Source organism: Lygodium microphyllum, chromosome 27 (genome assembly GCF_053477565.2).
Source record: "Lygodium microphyllum isolate KBCC chromosome 27, Lygodium_microphyllum_v1.1.10, whole genome shotgun sequence".
NCBI classification, from domain to species: Eukaryota; Viridiplantae; Streptophyta; class Polypodiopsida; order Schizaeales; family Lygodiaceae; genus Lygodium; species Lygodium microphyllum.
This window is the reverse complement of record NC_141161.1, coordinates 50,979,179-51,002,598: the sequence shown is the minus strand read 5'-3', so window position 1 is coordinate 51,002,598 and position 23,420 is coordinate 50,979,179. Positions and strand designations below refer to the sequence as shown.

Sequence of the window (23,420 nt, the reverse complement as noted above, 5' to 3'; positions counted from 1 at the left end):
GTAAGATTTTGGCTGTAATCTTATGAAATATGACGAAGGGAATGAAAGTCTAAAAATCTAGTATTTCTCTCTCCTCTCTCCTGTCTCTCCTTGTTCGTTCACATGGATCAATTCACGAGAGAAGGGGGTGGGGTGTGATGAAGGATGCTGACCAAATGATGATGTTAGAGCGGTAGAGATCGTAGATCATGTTGACAGAGTGTGTCAAAGGCCAAGAAAGAGCATCAGTGGCCTCCCAACCATGAAATGCAAGCCTCAAAACCGAGGTTTTCATACGTAAGTGATCTTTCATTTTATTTCATGATAAATTGTTGAAGAAATTGCTTGGGAATGATTGGTTTTGGTTCCCCATGTTGTGTTTTCTTAGAAATATTAAAGAAAATAAACAAATTTAGTAGTATAATAAATTTTCTCTAAACATGCAAAACCCGCAAGTTGCAATTTTCATGGAAATAATGAAATTTGGGGGTTTTATTAGGTTTTTTTAGTTCAAATGAGATGAAAATGAATTTTGAAATAATATTGAGCATACTTGATCAAGAACAACCAATAATTCTAAAATATGAAAAAAATTTCGGCAAATAAATATGGAAAAATAGTGGAACGATGGGAAAATTTAGTTTTTTTGTGCTAGAAACTTAGGGAAAAATAAGGTTTATGTTTATGAATGTATGGCATGGATGTAGCATGAGGGATAAGCCTCACTTTAACTGCATCTTCCTGTTAAAGTTCGTTTTTATTTCTTTTTATAAAAAAAACACACAAAAAACTGCTCTTTACACCTATCAATGATGCACAACCTAAATGGTAGGGGGGGAGAGGGGTTTTGATGCTGATTAGTTACTGCTAAAAATATTGGAAATTCTGATCTATTTGTTTGTGCATACCATATAGGATGTTTATAAATTAAGTTAAAAGGGGGTTAAGCTGCACGAGAAGGCTTGGGGACCCTTAACAACGAAGCATGACGTGTAGACTGAAATCATGGAAAGACATGTTTGTTGCACCACACAATGCTAATTTATAAATCATAAATTGTTTGAGCACTATGGCATTCACAATTGCATTGCACATATCACATGGTAACTCCTAGATACATTGCAATTGGTTTTCGATATATATATGACCCACGGTGAGTTGTGAGACACCTAAGCTGTAGGTTTAGGCATTGGGTTCTTTGGGGAAATTGTAAAGTGAGGAAATTTCTATTTGCTGGATCGTTTAAAATAAGAGTAGAGCTTGTTACGTCTGTGTCATTTGTGTTAGCGGCGCATCAAGGGGCCAATCCTCTCGGTGTAGGAGAGTTGCAGTGGGGCCACAATAATTAGCCAAGGGGTGCCTCCTTTTGTTGTATAACGTTGGTGTACTACACCAAGATGTTTGGGATCTCCCTATGAGGGTAGGGAAGGGCAATCGTTGACCTACGTTCCACTACAAACACAATATCTACATTAGCAATTAGGGTAGTGTGTCCCTTGGATGCTCCTGCCCGTGAGGCCGTGTGGGGTTGTCTTGTGCATGTTAGAGGCCTGGCTAGTGCCTATAGCCAATGTCAGGCCCGTTCTAGGTCCCAACAATAATATAAGAGTATACCTTGCTCTTACATATCATGTTACCTTTTTGTGCCATGTTGAGTGAGTGATTGAGTATAGGTGCATTACGGGGGGGAGGGGGGGGGGGAGGGGGACATTTGAAAGGTTTTAACTTTATAAATAAGCTTCAAATTATTATTGTTGCCCTATTCTCTATGCAATGACTGCAACCACCATTACAACTCATGGGAAATATTGCTCTTTGATTGATCTTTCCCTCGAAATCATTAGTGCAAATTGATATTCTCTATAGTTGCACATTATCGATATGATCATTGATTCACTCATTGTCATCAACTTCTCTTTATTGATGATTTCTCTTTGTAGTCATTGGCTTTCTCCATGACATCATAAAAAATTGATCATATAAATAAATTGCATACATTAACAAGCATCAATGACACAAACTAAGATGGCCACCATGTATTCAATGTAAAGAGAGGGAGATGATTAAAATGCATTAGCTAACAAATAACTATAAAGGCTATATAAACCTCTCTCTCAACAATTATTCTCTTTCGACCATGTTGCAACAACCAAGGGTGTATTACTGGCTATTCATTTGGATGCAACACACACACAGATTGAATTGGGAAATATAGAAAGAGAGGGAGGGATTGAGAGATATAGAGGGAGAAACAAAGATTGAGGGAGATAGAGGAAGAGAGAGCTTAAGAGAGATAAAGGGAGAGAGAGGTCCATAGTATTATTCTTCCTCTCACCATAAGACAATCTAGCCATCAAGGATGGGCTATCTCGTCACTTACCTTCCTTCCACTTGCTCTTTGAATCTTCCATTTAAGGAATCGCCATCATTTTATGACTTTCCTTATATTATTATCATACCACTATCTATATTGCATACAAACCCTTTGAAGCAACAATAAGGATATTTGACGTGAGTACGAGAACCACGGATATGTAAAAGGGAACCTTAGGAGCAAGGTAAATGAGTGGTACCTAAGAGGAATATGTCTAGAGTAGGCTGCCGCCAAGCTGCACAAGCAAAGATAACCCCTTTGTCTCCAAGCAATATCCAGGTGTTTTTGTTTTAAGTTAAATAAAATAATATAAGGGGTAAACAATGTTTGTATAATGGTTGAATTAACTTGCTAAAAGCATGAGTTGATATTCTTAAAACCACCATTTGTAAGTGTGCACTCAAAGGCAAGACCGTAAAGGCTCTAAGTGTTGACCCTCATGAAAATGTTGCACTCTTGAGAAAAGAGTTATGATGTGAAATACCTTTGAAAGCATGTTTGGATTGCTTGGTAAAAGGGTCATTACATCACATTTGAAATTATTGCTAGGAATCCATGCAAGTAACTAGAGATAAAAACTTAAGCTCCAAAGTGAGAAAAGAGTTACGAGGTGAAATGCTTCTTATAAAAGCATGATTGGATTGCTTTGTAAAAGGGTCATAAAACCATATTTAAAATTGTTGCTAGGAATCCATGCAAGTAATTAGAGGTAAAAACTTAAACTTTAAAGAGAGATAGGAGTTATGATGTGAAATACCTCTTATAGAAGCATGATTGGATTGCTTGGTAAAACAGTCATTAAACCACATTTGAAATTATTGCTAGAAATCCATACAATTGACTAGAGATAAAAACTTACACTCTAAAGCCGTTAAAAGTAAGTCCTCAAACTTAAGATGTTTACAAGGGACCTAGTGATCCCTAGATTAAATTAGATGTAAACGTAGATGCCTTGCAATGACATAAGGAAGTGATTGTGTATGGTTAAGAGTTGTACCTTTTTAATTGATATAAAGAGGCTTGAAATATATTATTACGAGTATACTTAGGATTGCTACACACACACACACACACACACACACTCTCTCTCTCTCTCTCTCTCTCTCTCTCGACATTAATATCTAGATTCTTTGGATACGAGTCCTAATATAAGGGATGGAATGCTCGATTAGCATTGCACCTTGGAGAAGATGTAGATGAATGCACTATTGTTACCATTTTCTAAAGACTGATTGATCTTGTCTTTGTGTTCGTGTGTAAATTACATGAATGAACCTCGTATTATAATTAAAAAAGCAGTTTTTATATATCAAATTAATTGTGCTAGGTGATTAGGCAATTAATCTTTTTTATCATAAAAGGAAAGCGGGAGGGTGGATTCCTAAGGGATCTGTCCTATGGTTGAGTGGTCTTGATGAGTCGAGAGTTTTCTTTCAAAAGCATTAAAGTTAGGATGTTTTAGGAATGAGTTGGACGATGACTATCCTAGGAAATACTATAGAACCAGACCTTGTGTCATTTTAGGGGGTTGGGGTGAGACTTTACCTTATAGGCGAAGGGATGAACATGTTAGCTCCCCCTTATTTCTCACCCTCTTTGAACCAAGTGTGACACACGTTTGCTTTGGTTTGGGTTGAATTACAAAATTTATTGCCCATGATTGATGCTAGGTGAAATGTTAGGTGACCATAATAATGTTTAAGAACCCTAAATTTCAGGATGATCATTGTGGGAAATTTTGGGAATAGGGTAGACCTTCCCTTGCGAGGTAGACCCAAGTGATTCTAGGTAGTAAACTGTAGAACATTCTTAGGGAATTTTAGGGCATTGCCTAAAATCTATACTATTAGTTAAGGAGAGGTGAGGGGCGGGTGCCATGTGGCAACCCCCCCAGAAAGAGAACGCGGGGGCGGGTGCCACGCGTCCAACACCCACCCCCTCCCAAAAATCGCGCCCACCGGGGGCGAGTCTAAGCGCGGAGCGCCTAGTGATCTCTTGACGGACTATTGAATTGTGCCGTCAAACGAGGCACGTTACGTGGATGGAATCTAGCCCTTCGTGCACGCATGCACACAACTGTGTGATGGGCGCACCCTTCGAGCCGTTGCCTTCTGTCGCTGCTCTTACCTACCACACTTCACCAGGAGGCTTTCACTTTTCCGTGATCATATGAAAATCTGTCTGTCCTTTTATGGAAAGAATTGTGCAGCCCCCGGTGCGCAGCTGTGTCATTTCCTTCTCCCAGAGACACAGACACAGGCACCCGAGCTATGGCAGATGGTCTGCGTTGGTGGTAGCCTGCAACCTCACAGCAGTCAATGATGAGCCTCCTCTGAGGGTCATGTTCGCAGCAGGTGGCACCGGTGGCCACGTCTTCCCTGCCATTGCCATCGCCGATGCCCTAAAGGACGTGCACCCTCTTTCCATCATCCAGTTTGCAGGAACAAAGCATCGCATTGAGGCATCTGTTGTCCCGCTTGCTGGCTACCCGTTTCACCCCATCCCTGCAGCAGTCGCCCTCCGTCGGCCGATCTTCTCGCCGGTGAATGTTCTCCTCCCCTTCAAGCTTATCATATCATTGTGCGTCTGTCTGTACTTGATCGCCAAGTTTCGCCCCCACCTTGTGGTCGGTACAGGTGGCTACGTCTCTGGTCCGCTCTGCATTGCGGCGGCACTGTTTCGGTGCCCTTTCATCATCCAGGAGCAGAATGCATACCCTGGCATTACCAACAGAGTGCTATCACGATTCTCTGTCATCGTCTTTGTTGCATTTGCAGCAGCCATTCCGTACTTTCCAATTCGTAAATGCGTGCTTTCTGGAAACCCTGTCAGATCATCTTTACAGCATTCTGTTCCCAAGTCAGAAGCATTCAGGCACTTTTTCCCTGATTACAAAAGTGATAGGAAGAACTATCACTGTGATAACAACGATGGTGATGGTGAAGGTCTAGTCCTCAAGGATCCCAGCACTCACAAACTCATTGTACCCCAAGTGGTTTTGGTTGTGGGAGGATCTTCAGGGGCACAAAGCATAAATGAAGCTGTGAGTGGAATGGTTATTCAAATGTTGAACCAGCATCCTGAGAGGTTTGTCATATGGCAGACTGGTCCAAAGCACTACAAAAACGTTACAAACACAATTGGCAATCACCAGCGACTGTTTATCTCAGAGTAAGCACATAGAGTATTATGAAATGCATTTCGTTGACAGTTATTGGAGGAGAAGTAGCTCTAGTTTTTGGTCTCTGGGCAAAGCTATGTTTTATGATGTCAAAGGCAATGCCCCAAATTGAGACCAGCAAAATATTTTGTTGCATGTGATTGTACTTTTATCATTCTAAACTATGATGGTGAACTGTGCTTTGTCAGTGGGGGACGTCAGTTTTCTACAGAAAGGAATGCATTAGGCTACTCATAGTACATGAAGCAGGAATATGCATTCTGTTGGCAACAAAGAGGGAAGATAAGATATGCTTTGGCCTTGCCTAGTAGAATTAGAATAGATGCTCTCCATGTGGCTTCCATTTGCCTTTTCTTACAATATGGTGAAGATCCCAAGTCATTAACCTCTATAGTAGTTGACATATTCAAGCTATGGAGATCACTAGAAATGGCAGGTATGGCTGCAAACAGTGTATCCATGCTGCATTCCAATTTGTGTGCTATACCCTACACACTCCGGCACTTTGAATTTTTGAAGTACACTTTGTACTGGATGGATATCCATTCAGTCATGATCCTTGAGCCAGGATTATCATTGGTTGCAAGGAGGAATTACTCCCAAGCCACAATACCACAGAGGTTCAGAGGTGTAGCAAGCTGAAAGAGCTCACTGAAATTTAACCCTGTGAGAATTCCTTGGAAGGGAAGCCAAAGCAACCCTCGAAATTAATATTTGAAGTGCAAGTCCTTTGCAAGTACACAGAGATGATAGTTTAGGTTGTTACATGAATAAGGAGTATTGTTCTAGAAATTGATTGAGATACATAAGAGTCGGGAAAGCAAGGAACACAATCTTCTAATCCCATCATTGTGCCAAGGAAGAGCTTAGACTCGGAAACCTAAGTTTGTTGCCAAGGTATAGCTCTTGGTGCTTTGATTGTAGTACTCCTAGCTCCTCGAACAGACTGACTTGCAGCAGCTCATAGGAGGTTAAAGGTCAGGATCAGGGCGGCCTTTTCATAGCAGTTGGTTCCCTCTATCACAACAGCTTCTAGGCTTTTGTTCCAGTAACCTTACAAGTTTAAAAATACAAGATTGAGATCTGGATTTGGATTGGAAAAGAGATTGGACTAAGCTTTTTGAGTCAAGCCACGCTGGTGGCTTGATAAGTTGCTTTGCCCGTGTCCAACCCCACCACCATGTATACACCTAATGAGATCTTCTCTTCTACCATTAGTTCGGCACACTTGTTGATGTGCCTCCGTAGCATGTAGGGGCTGTTTGTGTGCAGCTTTGTATCAGTTTTCATATTAGTGTTTTTCTTCTATTTCTTTTGCGTTTCATTTACTCTTCTCTTCTTTTCATGTTGTTGTGAAGATATACTAGGGTTTGCACTAAGAAAACATAGGATGTACAAAAATGACTAAAACATAATAACTTAGATAATAATGCAAAAATGCTAAACGAGCTGTGACCCTCTACGGTCAACTATAGTCTGTTAGGTTTGAGGTGACTCATATGATTCAATTGGTTCTTGTTTGGGTGATACAGATATAGAATTAGCTTTGACATATGTAATCTGCCCTTCTAGAAGCACATCTTGTAGGGATTGTTCTCTATAAGTTTCCTTGGGAGGTTGATGATGTCAATGCCTTATGAATTCAGATACAGGTGATTCTCGTTAGCTTTGAGCATATGCCCTCTATGCTACTTGAGCATGATACTTCTTTGCATCTAGAGTGGAGGCTATCATATTGCTATGGTGGCATTTAGGAGGCTTTTGCCACGTAAAAGAGGGGTGATACGTAGAGAAAAAGGAAGGTAGAGTGTTAACATTGGGGCAAGGAGGGATATCTTTGAAAGGAATGCAAGGAACTAGTAACATTGTTGAAAGAAGAAGAATAAGAATAAGGGTAAGGACTTCTTCAATGCATCTTCCTTTTCTTTGTCTTTTGACTTTGACTTTGATTTGTGAACTTCAGCCATGGTTTTGGGCCGAACGGAAGGGGAAACAACCTCGGATTTGCGATCCAACTAGATGGATGGCTTTTTGGCATCAAAATCTATTACGTTAGCCTCTGTTACTTACTTTCCGGTTTTCGAATTAGGTAGCTACTTTATAATGCCAAACCGTGTGACTATTAAATGGGGGGTTAAAAGGATTCTGATTGACGAATGGACACTAGTATTGGATTCCTAGTGTTGAAATGCATCTAGGAAAACTCCTGCTTCTTGATCTGTGATTGATCCTTTTTTTTGCCAAAAATGCAACTTTTATGGCTCTTAAGCCACTTTTGCGCTTCAAATTCTGGCTTAAAATTTGTAGTTCGGATCCATAGGAGTAGAAATAGCCTTACATCCCTCCATCTCAAAAGTAGTCAAAAGCTCTTGTACGTACTGCTATTGGGAGATGAAAAAGGGCCTTCTTCAACCTGTACGTTTTGCCATTTGGTGAAGACAAGCCAAGAGGCTGCTTAACATTGATTTCCTTCTTCAAATCTCCATGAAGGAATGCAGACTTCACATCAAGCTGACAAATTGACATCTTCTATGGTTGTCTAAGGCTAGAACGGTCCTAATGGTAGCCATCCGAGTTGTAGGTGTGAAGGTATCATGGAAATCCACTCCTAGCCTTTGCACGAATCCTTTTGCAATGAGTTGCAACTTGTGCTTATCTAGAGTACCATCATTGGTATCGTTGGAGAGAGGGAGCCAATGCCAATGCCCATGCAACTAGCGACTCACTGTTGTAAATGACTATATTGTGTTTGTTATATGAATTCCATTTCCAAACCATATCTCTGAGTTGTCCTTTTGCAGTTTTCTTTTGTTCTCTTTTCTCTTGTGTTGTGTAGTCTATTACAACAGTTTTCTATGCTTCCATTGTTGCACCCGGTCTGACATGGTATCAATGTCAATAGTCATGTTTGTGATGCACTATCATCTCTTGCCTTTGAACCTAAGTCTAAGTTTTGATGGGGACATTGGGAGCTCTGACATGTTTGTTATTTGCAACATGCTTTGATGGACGAGGCAACTCATTCTAGAGTTTGCATTTCTTCTTTTAGTTGGTGTTAGACACCTGTGCACCCTCAAATGGCTGAAGACTGCCACATCAGCATTTATTATGCAGTCCCAGCCTTTATTGCCACATCAGCAGTTGTCAATAGTTTGATGCCACATCAGCACTTTTGTGCAGGTTGGACAGCATTTATGGTCCTATTTATTGCTGGTTGGCTAGTTTCCAGCATGTTAGGCTATTTATTGCCATAACCACTAATTGGTAGATCATTCACTCCTTTGCTTCACAGGTGCTCCATTAGGTGGCTGCTATCTTCTCCATCTCGAGCATAGAAACATGAAACGGGGAACGCGAACACCAAATGTAGGGAATGGGGAGATGGGAATGGGAAGGGTATTAAAGAATTAAAATTAATTAAAAAAGTAATATTTCATTCATGATCATGTGGAGTACTAAAGCCAAGGTATATAATCCACAATGATAAATTAGTATTTCAATCAATTCATGTGATATTGTGGGTAGAGCCAAGATAGGCATGTGAGTGAGAGACAGGCAGGCAAGCGGTAAATTGAGATAGTCGGTTGGTCACTCTGCAGGTAAGTTTTTGTCCCATGTAGCATTCCTGATAGGGAACACAACAGGGAAAGCGTTTTTTGTTGCGTTCCATGTCAGGAATGTGATAGGGAACGTTCCACCCAATAAGGATGCGATTTGGAATGGATTTCGGTCCAAAATGGCATTTTGGCATCTTGGGGGACCATTCCGACTATTCCCTGTCACTATGGTCTCTGGTGTGGATAGTAGGCTGGATATTTTCTCCGTCACGTTCATTGTCTTAGGACTAAATGATCTCATTAGACACTTTGTTCCGAGTATTTGGTCAAGTAGAAAAACCGTCCTGAGGCGGACGCTACTCGAGAGTTTGTACAATTCATTGGAGAGTTGTTTTTTCCACTTGGTTCTTGAGGATATTGTTGAGAACAACGATCATTCATGAATCATAGGGGGGGAAGTGTTATATCCTTGGATGTTCGGATGGGCACTAGACTCTAGTAGTACTCGTCACAGTGATCATGAAGTGACTTAGTGGGAATGCACTAAGTGTCAAGATTGTGGGAGTGAAGGAAGGAGTCTCACTTGTAGCTTTCTTACTTGCACAATGGGGGAATACACACAAAGGTGGAGGTTGAAAACAGTTTTCCTCTTCTTAGTTGTGTAAGCAAAAAGAAACTCTAGTACATAGAAATAGAAGAACCCTATATATGGGTCTCAAACCAAACTCAACTAACTAAGGTGGCATACTAACTGAGCCACGAACTAGAGTAGATAAGGATAGCTGTCATTTAGCTATTATTTGTGGGTGGTGTACCAACCGCATCTGCAGCTAACAAGTCGGTGACATAAATGCACAACAGTCACCCTGGCATATCACGAGTGGAGCTCGATATCTCAACACTCCCTCTCGAGCTCAATCCCAATTCCTATACACCAAGCAGGTCTCTGAACTTGCGCAGCTTCTTTGCGCCCAATGCTTTCGTGAATATGTCAGCTACCTGATCCTCTGTGCTGACATAAACTAGATCAATAAGACCTAGTAAAATCCTCTCCCGTACATAGTGATAATGCACCTCAATGTGCTTTGTTCTAACATGATAGACTGGGTTATTTGCCAAGTGTATACTACTCATGTTGTCACAATAAATGACAACTGGCCGATCTGTAGGCTGATGCATATCATAAAGTAGCTTATGCAACCAAGCTACCTCACATGCAGCCATTGCTGCGTCCCTATACTCAGCCTTTGTGCTCGAGAAGGCAACTGTAGGCTGTTTCTTGCTGCTCCAAGTGACTGCAACACTCCCAAAAGAGAACATATATCCACTGGTAGATCGTCTATCAGAAATACTACCAGCCCAATCAGCATCAGATTATCCATGCAACTGTATTTGAACCCCAGTCTCATAAAGTAGTCCATATTGCAATGTGGACTTCACATACCTGAGTATGCGTCTAGCCGCATCCAAATGCGGTTTCTTTGGAGCCTGCATAAATTGACTTACCATTTCAAAAGCATAGCTCAAATCTGGCCTGGTAATAGTCATATAAATCAAACTTCCTACTATACGTCTGTACATAGTAGGGTCTTCCAGAAGCTCACCTGCATCTGCGCTCAGCTTCACATTCTGCTCCAAAGGAACTGAGATAGGCTTACAGCTTGTCATCCCATATTTGGATAGCATGTCCAATCCATACTGCCTCTGCAAGAGCCATATCCCACTTGGTGATCTAATCACCTCAATGCCCAAGAAATAACGCAGCTCTCCCAATCCTTCATCTCAAACTTCTGCTTTAATAGCATTTTCACATGAAGGATATCTTCATTACTGTTACCTGTCATAATCAAATCATCAACATAAATGACAAGTAGCATAATATCTTTCTCTGTTTTTCTCACATAAAGTAAAAAATCTGCCTTGGAAATCTAAAAGCCAATAGTGACAAGATACTGTCCTATCTTGTCAGACCATGCTCTAGGTGCTTGCTTCAAGCCATACAAGGCTTTCTTCAACCTGCAAACAAACTCAGGATGAACAACATGCACATAACCTGGTGGCTGCTCCATATAGACCTCTTCTTGCAAATCACCATGCAAGAAGGCATTCTTTATATCCATCTGATGTAAAGACCATCCCTTTGATGCAGCCATAGCAATGACTGCTCTTACGGTTGCCATCCTTGCAATCGGACTGAATGTTTCTTCATAATCAATGCCATATGTTTGTGCATACCCCTTGATTACTAATCTTGCCTTGTATCTGTTCACAGAATCATCTGCATTGTGTTTCATCTTATAAACCCACTAACAACCAATTGCATTCTTATCTTTAGGCAAAGGTACAAATTCCTATGTAGCATTTGTTTTCAAGGCATCCATTTCTTCATCCATGGCTTTCTCCCATTTTTCTTTTCCCATGGCTTGCTCAAAAGAAGTGGGTTCTGGTTCCTGTATCACTTTGACCATATATGCATAGTGAATAGCTGTAAATCCATCATATTTCAGCCTATCCACAGGATACCTAGCTCTGGTAGATCTGCGCAAGGTAGGTTCACTCCCAGGTGCTCGCAAAACATCCTTGTTCTTCCTTACTCTAGGTATAACAATAGAAGGAATACCCAACTCATCATCAATGCTCTGTTCTGAGCCACTGGATTCACCGTCCACATAAGAGTGACCTGCATTCACATCAAACATGGGCTGATCTACTTTCTCTTTTCCTTTTCGTGATACTTGCATACCACTATCTGCATTGCTTTGAGAAGATTCTCCTGATCTCAATCTGCTTGTCCATGGCGAAGAATGTGAACCACTGCTAGAGGACGCTCCAGGTTCACTAATATCTTGTGACTACTGCTGTGAATTCTGTGCAGCATTACCATTTTGTGCATCTACATTATCAATCACATTTACTGGTTTATACCAGCTACTCATCTCATCAAAAACATCTCTGCTCACTGTAAATTTACGAGTAGAAGGGTTATAGCATCTATACCCTTTTTGCTGCAGAGAGTAACCAATAAAGATGCACTTCTCAGCTTTTGGATCCAACTTGGATCTCAACTCATCTTGCACATGTACATAGGCAATGCAACCAAAAAATTTTAAATGAGAAATATCTGGTTTCCTACCAGTATACCTCTCCTCTGGAGTCATCCCATGTATTGCTGCAGTGGGAGTCCTGTTCATTATGTAGACTGTTGTAGCAACTGCCTCAGCCCAATAAAAATCTAGCAGGTCTTTTTCATTGAGCATGGCACGAGATACCTCTCCAATATGCCTGTTTTTCCTTTCTGCAATTCCATTTTGTTGTGGGGTATGACTGCACGAATATTGCTGCTTTATGCCATGCTCCTGCAAGAACCTTGCAAACTCATTTGAGAGGTACTCTCCCCCTCCATCTGACCTTAGGCATTTTATTTGCAGGCCTGTTTCTTTTTTAACCATAGCTTTAAGAGTTTTGAAATGCCCAAAAACTTTACTTTTCTTTTTCATAAAATACACCCAAACTTTTTTACTATAGTCATCAATAAAAGTGACAAAATAATGACAGTCTCCAAGAGATGCAGCTTTAGTAGTCCACACATCAGAGTGGATTAATTCCAATGGCTTCTTACTCTCTTGAACATGTCTAGGAAATGGTTTCCTTGCCTGTTTTCCAAACTGACAGGCTTCACGTACCTTATGCATTTCTGCAACCTTGAATTTAGGCAATCCTGCAATAATATTTTGGGCTTGCATTGATTTAAGTCGCTGTACATTAACATGACCAATGCGTTTATGCCAGATATCAATATCTGTAACTACACCGGTCCCATGTGTAAACATTGCTGTACTCAATTCAGGCATGTCTGCATCCAACGTAAACATTCTGCCCTTCTTCTTTGCTTTTGCTATCAAGCGACTTTTATTTTTCATATCCTCAACAAAGCATGATGAGAATTAAATCTGACCTGCAAGCCCTGCTCAACCATTTGTCCAACAGAAACTAGGTTCTTGGTGATATTCGGGACATGAAATACATCCGATAGGTATTTTTTTTCCCATCCTGCATAGACAAAGAAATTTTTCCAATCTGTACAATAGGATGTGCAGTATCATCACCAGTCTCCATAAATCCTGGTTTTTCCATTTTCCTTGCATCCTGTATCCATTCTGTATGACATGTCATGTGGTTTAATGCACGTGAGTCAACATACCACACATCGTTGCTTTCTTTTGCACTTGTCACAGAACTGATCATGTGCTGCACCATAAACAAATGCTCATTTCTGTCATCACCCTGTCTACTAGAAGATGCATAATTCCCTTGTTGCAATTTTCCATTCATGATGTCATTCTGCTTTTTATAGCAGTCTTTAGCCATATGAGCCATTTTACCACAGTAGTAGCATTCAACATTGCTGTTTGCATTTTAGCCTCTTTGCCATCCACCACGACCTCTTTGGTTCCCCCTGCCTCTAGAGTTACCACGTCCTCCTCCTTAGGACTGGTTTTCTTGAGTTTGCTGCATATTCTGATTTCTATCACGGCCTCCAGATCGGCCTTCTCTACCTCTGCCTCTACCTTTTCTAGCATTTGAGTAGAAGACAGCTTTTTTTGAAGTTCCTCCTGAAGAAGATGCACCACCATTTCTCTGCTCCTCAGAAATTAGAAGAGCAATCAACTCCTCAAAATCAAGAAATCTTTCACGGACGGAAATGGATGTTTGAAACTGTGCATAATCCTTTCCTAGACCATTCAAGGTCACAGAAACTAAATCATCATCTTCCACTGGCGACCCAATGGAAGTAAGTGCATCTGCAATCTTCTTCACCTTTATGTGGTAGTCATTGATGCTCATACTTTCTCTTTGCACATTGTGCAACTCTTACTTGAGGTGCATTTTCCTGGCTCGCGTATTTGTGCTATACATTTTTGACAAAGTATCCCATGCCTCCTTTGGCGTACTTGCATCTTGAATATGCACAATCATAGAGTCTGAAATACTGATAGACAGCGAGTACATAACTTTCCTGGCTTTCTCATGCCATGCTTTAAATGCCTGCATTTGCTGTTGATTGGGAACATCAGGAAGAACTGGTTCTTCTTCATTTCCCGCAACGAATTCCCAATATCCTTTTCCCATAAGAAAATTCGTCATTCTGAACTTCCATGCTTGGAAGGTTTTCTTATCAAGCTTTTCAGTGACAATTTGTGAAAGAGAATCAGACGCCATTACAGGACACTGCAAAAAATTCTGTCACTGCAAAGAACACAGCTTCAACCTCACAAGGGCAAATCTGCAAAACTGACGAAAGTGGTATTTGACCACACAGTCACTTCCTAGTGATGATTTTGCATCAACAGGCAACAAGGATGGTTCTGTAACTCCCAATGTCTCTGTGCACAGGCATACGATGCAATTTCTATAGTAAGTTTTTACCACCTGTAGAACAGTGGTCGCACAACATAAAACAGGGCCTTTTCTTGAGTGCGTGCAGAAAACTTCCGCCTCCAAAACAGGCCTCGAAATGGCCTCAAATAAAAAAAACAGAGCAACCAAGGGCTAAAGGCCTTTCCCGCAGCATATACTACCCTCTTGCTGCACCGCGAAGGACGTCTCAATCTGAGACAATGCACTCTTGCACTTCCCGGCTGTGCTACCTGCAGAGACTTGCTCCCAAAACAGAAAAATGAAAGCAACACTGGTCCTCTTACCAGAACACCGCGAACTTGGTTTGCTTTCTTGAGCTCCTTACCACGAACAAGGCTCTGATACCATGTCAAGATTGTGGGAGAGAAGGAAGGAGTCTCACTTGTAGCTTTCTTGCTTGCACAATGGGGGAATACACACAAAGGTGGAGGCTGAAAACAGTTTTCCTCTTCTTAGTTGTGTAAGCCAAAAAGAACTCTAGTACATAGAAATAGAAGAACCCTATATATGGGTCTCAAACCAAACTCAACTAACTAAGGTGGCATACTAACTGAGCCACGAACTAGAGTAGATAAGGATAGCTGTCATCTAGCTATTATTCATGGGCGGTGTACCAACCGCATCTGCAGCTAACAAGTCGGTGACATAAATGCACAATGGTCACCCTGGCATATCACGAGTGGAGCTCGATATCTCAACACTAAGGACACTTTGGGGTTAGGGCATCTAAGTCTTATTTGTTAACTGAGAGTGTACGAGGATCAAGACACGCGAGGTTGAGATATGCACAATGAGAGAGGGAGTGAGTGCAGAGTAGAGAGTGAGGAAGAGAGAGCATAAGGTTTGTCAGATGGGAGAGGATCGAGGTGCAGCTGAAGTGCAGTAGACAGTGTGAGAGTGAGAGACAGAGTTGAGCACGATACCCAATGCAATAGTACTGAATAGAGTGTTAGCTGAAAGTACAAATGATAACCCTTATACCTTAGGGTTATAAGGGGCTGTTCACACCCGAACACAGTAAGTGCCCGTAAGTGTGCACCACAAGCACATACAAAATAGTACACATAATCTGGGGGGAAAAAACCTCTCCTACCGAGAGTAAAAAGTGCCCCAGTGTCCTAGTGATCACCCGCACACTCCCATATGAGCGTAGGCGTAAGTAAGGCGTGTGAGATACCCAACAAACCCCCCTGGAGTGAAGAGTGATCAAGTGTACAAGGATCATCCGCCACCAAAGGGCGTCAAATTCAAAGCATCGCGAAATGCTTCAAATTTGTCTCGTGGAAGAGCTTTGGTGAAGATGTCTGCCACATTGCTGGTGGTAGGACAGTAGACAAGGCTGATATCACCTGCATGTAGCCTCTCTCTGACAAAGTGGTAGTGAATCTCTATGTGTTTCGTGCGAGCATGAAACACAGGGTTCCGTGCCACTGCAATGGCACTCTGACTGTCAGTATATAAAGGAGTAGGCTCCGTAACAGATACATCCAAATCAGCAAGTAAGCGTCTAAGCCATACGCACTCAACTGCAGTAGTGAAGGCTGCCTTGTACTCAGCTTCACATGACGACGTGGCAACAGTGGATTGTTTCTTGCTAAGCCAAGAAATGCATGACGAGCCAAGAAAGAAACAATTGCCACTAGTGGAGTGACGAGTATCAAAATCACTAGCCCAATCAGAGTCACTGTAAGCATGTAACTGCAGTGGTCCCCCCTTGGCATAAAGCAATCCAAGAGCTCTAGTACCCTGCAAGTAACGAAACACACGCTTCACAGCTTGCCAATGCGACATACGAGGCTGATGCATGTACTTGCTCAAAACTGAAACGGAAAACTGTATGTCTGGCCGAGTGTGGCATAGATAGATGAGACATCCCACTGCTGGAGCATAAGTATGGATATCAAACAAATCACTGTCATCATGTAATGACAGTTTGAGCCCAGGTTCCATGGGTGTACAAACTGGCTTGCAATCCTGTAAGCCAAACTTCTCAAGAAGTTGCCCAATGTACCTTGATTGACATAATCCAATGCCTCTAGCATCATGTACAAACTGGATGCCCAAGTAATAGTGCAAAATACCCAAGTCAGACATGTCAAAAGTTTGCTGTAAATTATTTTTGAATGCTGAAATCTGATCAGCATGTGTTCCAGTGAGCAAAAGGTCATCTACATATAGACACAAAATCAGCATGGATCCCCCTTCTTTATGTACATAAAGGGTAGACTCAGATGGGCTGTTTACAAACCCCTGACTAAGCAAGAAAGCATCTATCTTTGCGTACCAAGCTCGTGGAGCTTGTTTCAAACCATATAGAGTTTTTTTCAGCTTGCATACTAAATTTTCTGAGCCTTCAACTGCAAAACCAATGGGCTGCTGTACATACACTTCTTCCTGAAGTTCCCCATGTAAGAATGCAGTCTTTATATCCAGCTGATGCACTTTCCAACCAAAATGTGCAGCCAAGGCAATCATAGACCGAATGGTCGTCATACGGGAGGTAGGAGCAAAGGTCTCCTCATAGTCAATGCCCTTTTTCTGTGCGTAGCCTTTAGCTACCAGCCGTGCCTTGTACTTATCTATGGATCCATCTGCATTCCTTTTCAATTTGTAGACCCATTTCGTACCAATGGCACGCTTGCCAACTGGTAAAGACACCAAATCCCAAGTATGATTTTTATGAATAGAATCCAATTCAGCTTGCATGGCTGCCATCCAATGCACACTATGTCGTGCATCCTCAAAACATTCAGGCTCCTCATTATCATGAGTACATGCTGCCATAACAAACTCCATGGAATGTGCTGAATCATGCAGTCGAGTTTGCCTTCGAGTACGACCAGCCAAGGGTGTTTCCAAATGACTATCTCTCATAGTCTGCGTGTACCATCTAGGCACCTGTCTTGCTTCCTGATTGTGTACAAGTTCCTGCTGAATTTCAGTTTCAGCAATGTGCTGATTTACTGCATGTTCCATAGGAGCAGCTGGCTGAACATTAGGTTCATTTGCTGAAGTACCAGCTGAATCACCAAATGTGATGGGCAGCAGCCCTTCAAAGACATCACGGGCAGCCTGATATGTATCAAAACCAGCCAAGGATAATTCTGATTTTTCATCAAATACAACATCCCTGCTGACAAAAACCTTCTTGGTCACGGGATCATAGAGTCTGTAGCCTTTGCTTTCGCTGCTATATCCCATAAAGATGCATTTTACAGCCTTGTTGTCCAACTTCTTTCGAAGTACCTGTGGAATATGGGCATATGCAAGACACCCAAAAGTACGGAAGTGGCCAACAGAAGGTTTGCGGCTGTGCCAAGCCTCAAAAGGTGTGACGGTTTTCAAGGCCTTGGTAGGGCATCTGTTCAAAATGTGGCAAGCGCACATGACGGCTTCCATCCAAAAACTATGAGGCAAACTCTTTGCCTTCAGCATACATCTGGCCATCTCCACGAGTGACCGATTTTTCCTCTCTGCTACCCCATTCTGCTGTGGAGTATATGCAGTAGTGTACTGATGGATAATGCCCTTCTGCTGCAAATAAGAATTCAGCATAGAGGACATGTATTCCCCCCCTCGGTCCGAACGGAGAGTCTTAATCTTGCAACCAGACTGAGTTTCCACAAGTGCACTGAAAGCCAAAAATGCATCATACACTTCTGACTTCTTTTTCAAGCAGTAGACCCAGCAAAAACGTGTAAAGTCATCAATAAATGTTACAAAATAGTAACAACCACCCAATGACTGTGTCTGCATGGGCCCACAAACATCCGAATGCACAAGCTGCAATCTGGCTGTTGCTCTAAAAGCAACATTACGGGGAAAAGAGAAACGATGCATTTTCCCCAAAATGCAACCCTCGCATAAATGCTCAGGAGGTCTCTCCAAGAGAGGTAATCCATCCAACATCTGAGTACGCTGTAATAGCATCAAGCTGCCATAGTTTACATGCCCCAAACGAGCATGCCATAACTCTGCCTCTAACATAGCAGGAGTAAGAGTGGATGTCAAATATGCAGACTGATCTATCGAAAGAGCATCCAACTCATATAACCCATGACACAGAGAACCTGTCAAGACCAATGTCATGTGTTCCTTGTCACGGACCATGCAACGGTCATCATCAAAGGTGACCTGCAAACCACAACGTGCCATAGAAGAAATGGAAAGCAGATTCTTCTTAATGCCAGGCACATACAAAGCATCCTGTAGGCGGAGAATAGAGCCATCAATGGCTGTAAGCTGAATCTCCCCAATACCACGAACAGGGTATGATGCATTATTAGCACACTGAACAGACTTCCCAACGGGAGGTGCACCAAGAGAAGCAAACAAATCTCTACGAGATGTGATATGCCGTGAAGCACCACTGTCAAAGAACCAAGTGTCAGCATCTTCTGTAGAGCTAAATGCTCTATCAGCCCAAGAGACATCATAACTGCAAGTGTAAAAACAATAGTCCCTGGCTGCAACAAAGGACGCGGACTCGCTAGCAGTGGAAGGAGCTGCAGAAACAGACATCCCTGACTCCTTCTTCTTCTCTTTGGCGATGCGCTTCCTGCACTCAGTGATATAGTGGCCAGGCTTCTTGCAGTAATGGCATTTTCCTTTCTTGGCTTGCGTGCCCCCCTGTTTCTGACTTGTCTGTGAAGTGTTACTACTACCAGAACTCTGCGAAGCATTTTTCCCTTGGCTGTTTTTACCCTTCTGCCTTGACATAAAAGCCTGCTCAGAGGCTATACCATCCACACCACTGTTCCGTCTAGTTTGCTCCTCCTCTAGAAGCAAACTGACAAGCTGAATGAAAGTGATGGGCTCTTTCGAAATCCTCATAGTGAGGTTCAAGGCAGTATGAAAAGCCAAGTAAGAGGGAGGCAGTGAATTCAATGTCGTAGAAATCAGCTGCGCATCTGAGTAGTACTCATCCACATTCATGAGTTGCTCCCGCAAGTCCTGAATTTTGTTGAGATGATCCTGCATAGAATCACCCTCATTCATCTTTAGAGTCTCTAGCTCTTTCTTCAAGAAAGAGATGCGAGTCTCATTCTTTCCTGCAAACATCTGCTCCAATGTCAACCAAGCTTCTTGTGAAGAAGCTGCTGAACGAATATGAGGAATGATAGAATGCTGAACTGCCAATGCAATCAGCGACATAGCCTGTGCATCCCGTGTATCCCAAGCTTTCTGAGCTGCAGTTCTTGGGGGAAGTGGCTGAGCGGGCTGAGGTGGAGGGAGCTGAGGTTGCCCTCTTGCACGTCCTCCTGGAGGAGGAGTAGCGGGAGCCACAACTCCCGGTCGTGCTTCCTCTCCACTGACATAATCCCACAAATTTTTGGCCACTAATACATTCTTCATCATGAAAGACCAAAGGGAATAATTGTTCCCATCCAATCGGTCTTCCTTGGACACATATGTGAATACATCTCCTCCCTGATTTGCCATTATTTCCCAAAAGGCAATAGAGCAATGTCAATGCAGTACGGGCTGGAAATCTGCAAATTTCCAGAAATTGCAGCAAACACAAGTCTGCAATTAATGTGCAAAGGGTACTCTGTCAAAAAAAACTGTCACTGATGCACGCTTCCCAAGGTGCAATTAGTGCTCAGCAGCACTAAAACATCAAAAGCCCCAAAATTTTCTGCCCAAAATTTCTGTCACAAATGTCTGTTACAAAAGCCCCAAAATGTGCATTCAATGTGTCACAGACTGACACAGCACGTTTCCCAATGCTGAAAACTGAACCTGCTGTTCAGCACGTTTCCCAATGCTGAACCTGAACCTGTTGCACGAACTCCTGTGTAAAAGAAAAGTGCAGAATGTTACCTCTGCGTGTTGACGACGGGCACGATTCCCGAGGTAATGACTGCTGGGTACAGTCGGACTGACGCACAGGTACAGGGTACAGGATGGCGCGTCAGGACACAGGCGGCACGTCAGGGCACTGGTGGCGTGTCAGGAGACAGGTGGCGGGACAGGGCGTCAGCTGGCAAGGACGTGACAGGGCAGCGTCAGGAGGCGGCGTCAGGTGGCGCGTTAGGTGGCGACGGCGTCTGCAAGTACAGGAGGCGCGTCAGGTGGAGCTCCTCGCAGACAGGGCGGCGCTGGTCACGAACTGGCACACGCAGGAGCAGGGCTCGTGACAGACAAGGCGGCTTCAGCTCCAGGTCCAGGCGGCGCAGGCAGCTGGTGGCGCTGTCTGACGAGCTGGCGCTAGGGCACAGAGGCGCCAATCTGGCGGGGCTCCTGGCGGCGCTGCTACAGGAAGGAGATGGGCTGACTGACGAGTCTGCCCAGGGCAGACAGATGCAGGCCCAAACCTGAGCTGACTAGCGACGGCGGCTGAGTCCTCGGGAGCTGTGCAGAATCCTCGGGAGTTGTGCAGAGCTGCTGACCAGCTCTGATACCAAATGTCAGATGGGAGAGGATCGAGGTGCAGCTGAAGTGCAGTAGACAGTGTGAGAGTGAGAGACAGAGTTGAGCACGATACCCAATGCAATAGTACTGAATAGAGTGTTAGCTGAAAGTACAAATGATAACCCTTATACCTTAGGGTTATAAGGGGCTGTTCACACCCGAACACAGTAAGTGCCCGTAAGTGTGCACCACAAGCACATACAAAATAGTACACATAATCTGGGGGAAAAAAACCTCTCCTACCGAGAGTAAAAAGTGCCCCAGTGTCCTAGTGATCACCCGCACACTCCCATATGAGCGTAGGCGTAAGTAAGGCGTGTGAGATACCCAACAAGGTTCGATGTGGGTACAATCACTAAGTATACCGCTTTAGGTTTTTGATAATATATATAAAGTACATGTGTAAGGGTGCGTGTGCACCCGAACGCCGCAAAAGGCATAGTGACCTTTTATTCCCAACAACCTCCCATCTAAAGGCAATGTGCTTGAAGCTAGAGGAAAGAATAAACTAAGTCTATGTATGTACAAAGCTGAAATACACATATACTATCCAACCCCTATCATTTGGTTGCGATGAGCAAACTGCTTTGTTGGAAGACCCTTCATGAGAAGGTCTGTAGGGTTATCATGGGTATGTACCTTGACAAGCTCGATGCTCTTGCTATCAAGTACATCCTTGATAAATGACACTTTACTTGTATGTGCTTTGTCTTTGCATGAAAGACAGGATTCCGTGCTAGCATGATAGCACTCTTGACTATCACAGTGGAGGGTAGGATCCTTTGTAATGCCAAGCTTTCTCACTAGACGTGAAGGCTATAAAGCCTCCCTGCATGCCTCACTGGCAGCCAGATACTTTGCTTCTGTAGTAGATAATGCAACACTTCTGTATCTTGGATATCCAAGAAATTGCTCCCCTTGTGAATGTGAGCACATGTCTTGAAGTAGACTTCGTACAGTCAAGATGACCAGCATGGTCTGCATCCATGAATCCAACAATAGATGACTTCTACTTCCCAAAGTAGATACACAAGTCCTTTGTGCCCTTAAAGTATCCTATGATACCCTATGTTAGGATGTGTAGCAACCATAGCATACGTCAAGCTTCCAACAATTGAAGCATAAGGAATCTTGGCCATTTCAGCCTTTCCATCATCAGATGTAGGGTTGTCATCTGCACTAAGTTTCACATATGGAGGCAATGGTACACCAATGGCTTTTCCCCCTTCGTATTGAAATGCTGCAAAACCTTAGTAACATACTCCTGCTGTGTGACAGATAGAGAAAAACCTGTGATTTGTCCTCGAGTATACGCATACCAAGAATATTACTAGCCTCACCAAGATCCTTCATATCAAAGCTATTGTGCAGGCTTTGTTTTAAGGAGTCCAAAGCATAAACATACCTGCTTGCAATCAGCATGTCATCCACATACAAAACCAAGAGAATAAGACTGCCATCTGGTGCCTTCTTGGTGTATTGATCAACTTGAGATCTATAGAATCCTTGAGATTGCATAAATGTATCAAATTTATGACACTATTCTCGTGGTGTCTGTTTCAATCCACACAAACTCTTGATGAGTTTACATACCATGTGCTCTTTCCCCTTTGTAACAAAACCCTTAGGATGCATATGGATCTCCTCATGCAGATCACCATGTAAGAAAGCTGCTTTTACATCCATTTGTATGAGTTTCATATCTTCAGATGCAATCAAGCCCAAAATGGTTCACAAAGTAGTCATTTTGACTACAGGAGAAAAAATTTCATCAAAATCAATTCCATGCTCTTGCTTGTACGTTTTAGCAACCAATTGTGCCTTGTACCTCGGCAAAGAACTAGAAGTGACTTTCATTTTGTAAACCCATTTGCATGGTAGTACTTCTACCCTTTAGGCAAATGTACCAAATCCCTACTACCATTTTTTATGAGAGATTTCATCTTTGACAGCATAGCCTTATGCCATATCTTGCTATTTTTTCTGTCCATTGCTTCCTTGAGGCATGATGGCTCACCACAATTTGTCTGTCGACATGACATAATTAGCCACATAATTGACACCAGGAACAAGCCTATTTGGTTGTCTTTGCATTTTGGTCGACTTACAGACCCAATGATTAAGATTTGCTGGTTGTTTAGCTTGTAAATTTGCATTAATAGCTTGCTATTCAGCAGGTGCTTTATGCTGTACAATTGGTTTTGCTTGTTCCAAAGGCATTTGTTTTTACTGAAATTGTGGTATATCATGGGTAATATCTTGTTGATCATTTTCAGCATTATTCTCTACATTTTCAAGGCCATTTACAACAGGTATTTGCTGCTGTCTGGCTGGCATTCTTTGTTGTCCTATCAATATGTCTTCTCGGAATACAACCCTTCTGACTTTCTCAGTCTTTTCAAGCTATTTGTGCATGGGATCTTCCCGGAAGATTATATCATTGCTGCATACGATTTTCCTTTTCTTGGTATCCTATAACTTATACCTCATTTCACCC

The 23,420-nt window shown here is 42.6% G+C and overlaps 1 protein-coding gene across 11 annotated transcripts in view; it reads left to right on the top strand.

Moving 5' to 3' along the window:
• The first annotated feature begins 4,387 nt into the window (after nucleotides 1–4,387).
• The window catches only part of LOC148012313 (UDP-Glycosyltransferase superfamily protein), a 42,055-nt gene continuing 23,022 nt past the window's right edge, over nucleotides 4,388–23,420 (top strand). For all 11 annotated transcript variants that reach the window (XR_015689148.1, XR_015689149.1, XR_015689151.1 and 8 more), the window contains exon 1: nucleotides 4,388–5,524. Coding sequence is in view for 5 of the 11 variants with exons in the window: in XM_087669667.1 (XP_087525793.1) it covers nucleotides 4,545–5,524 (980 nt within the window). In the remaining 6 variants the exon portion in view is untranslated. The remainder of the gene's footprint in view (nucleotides 5,525–23,420) is intronic.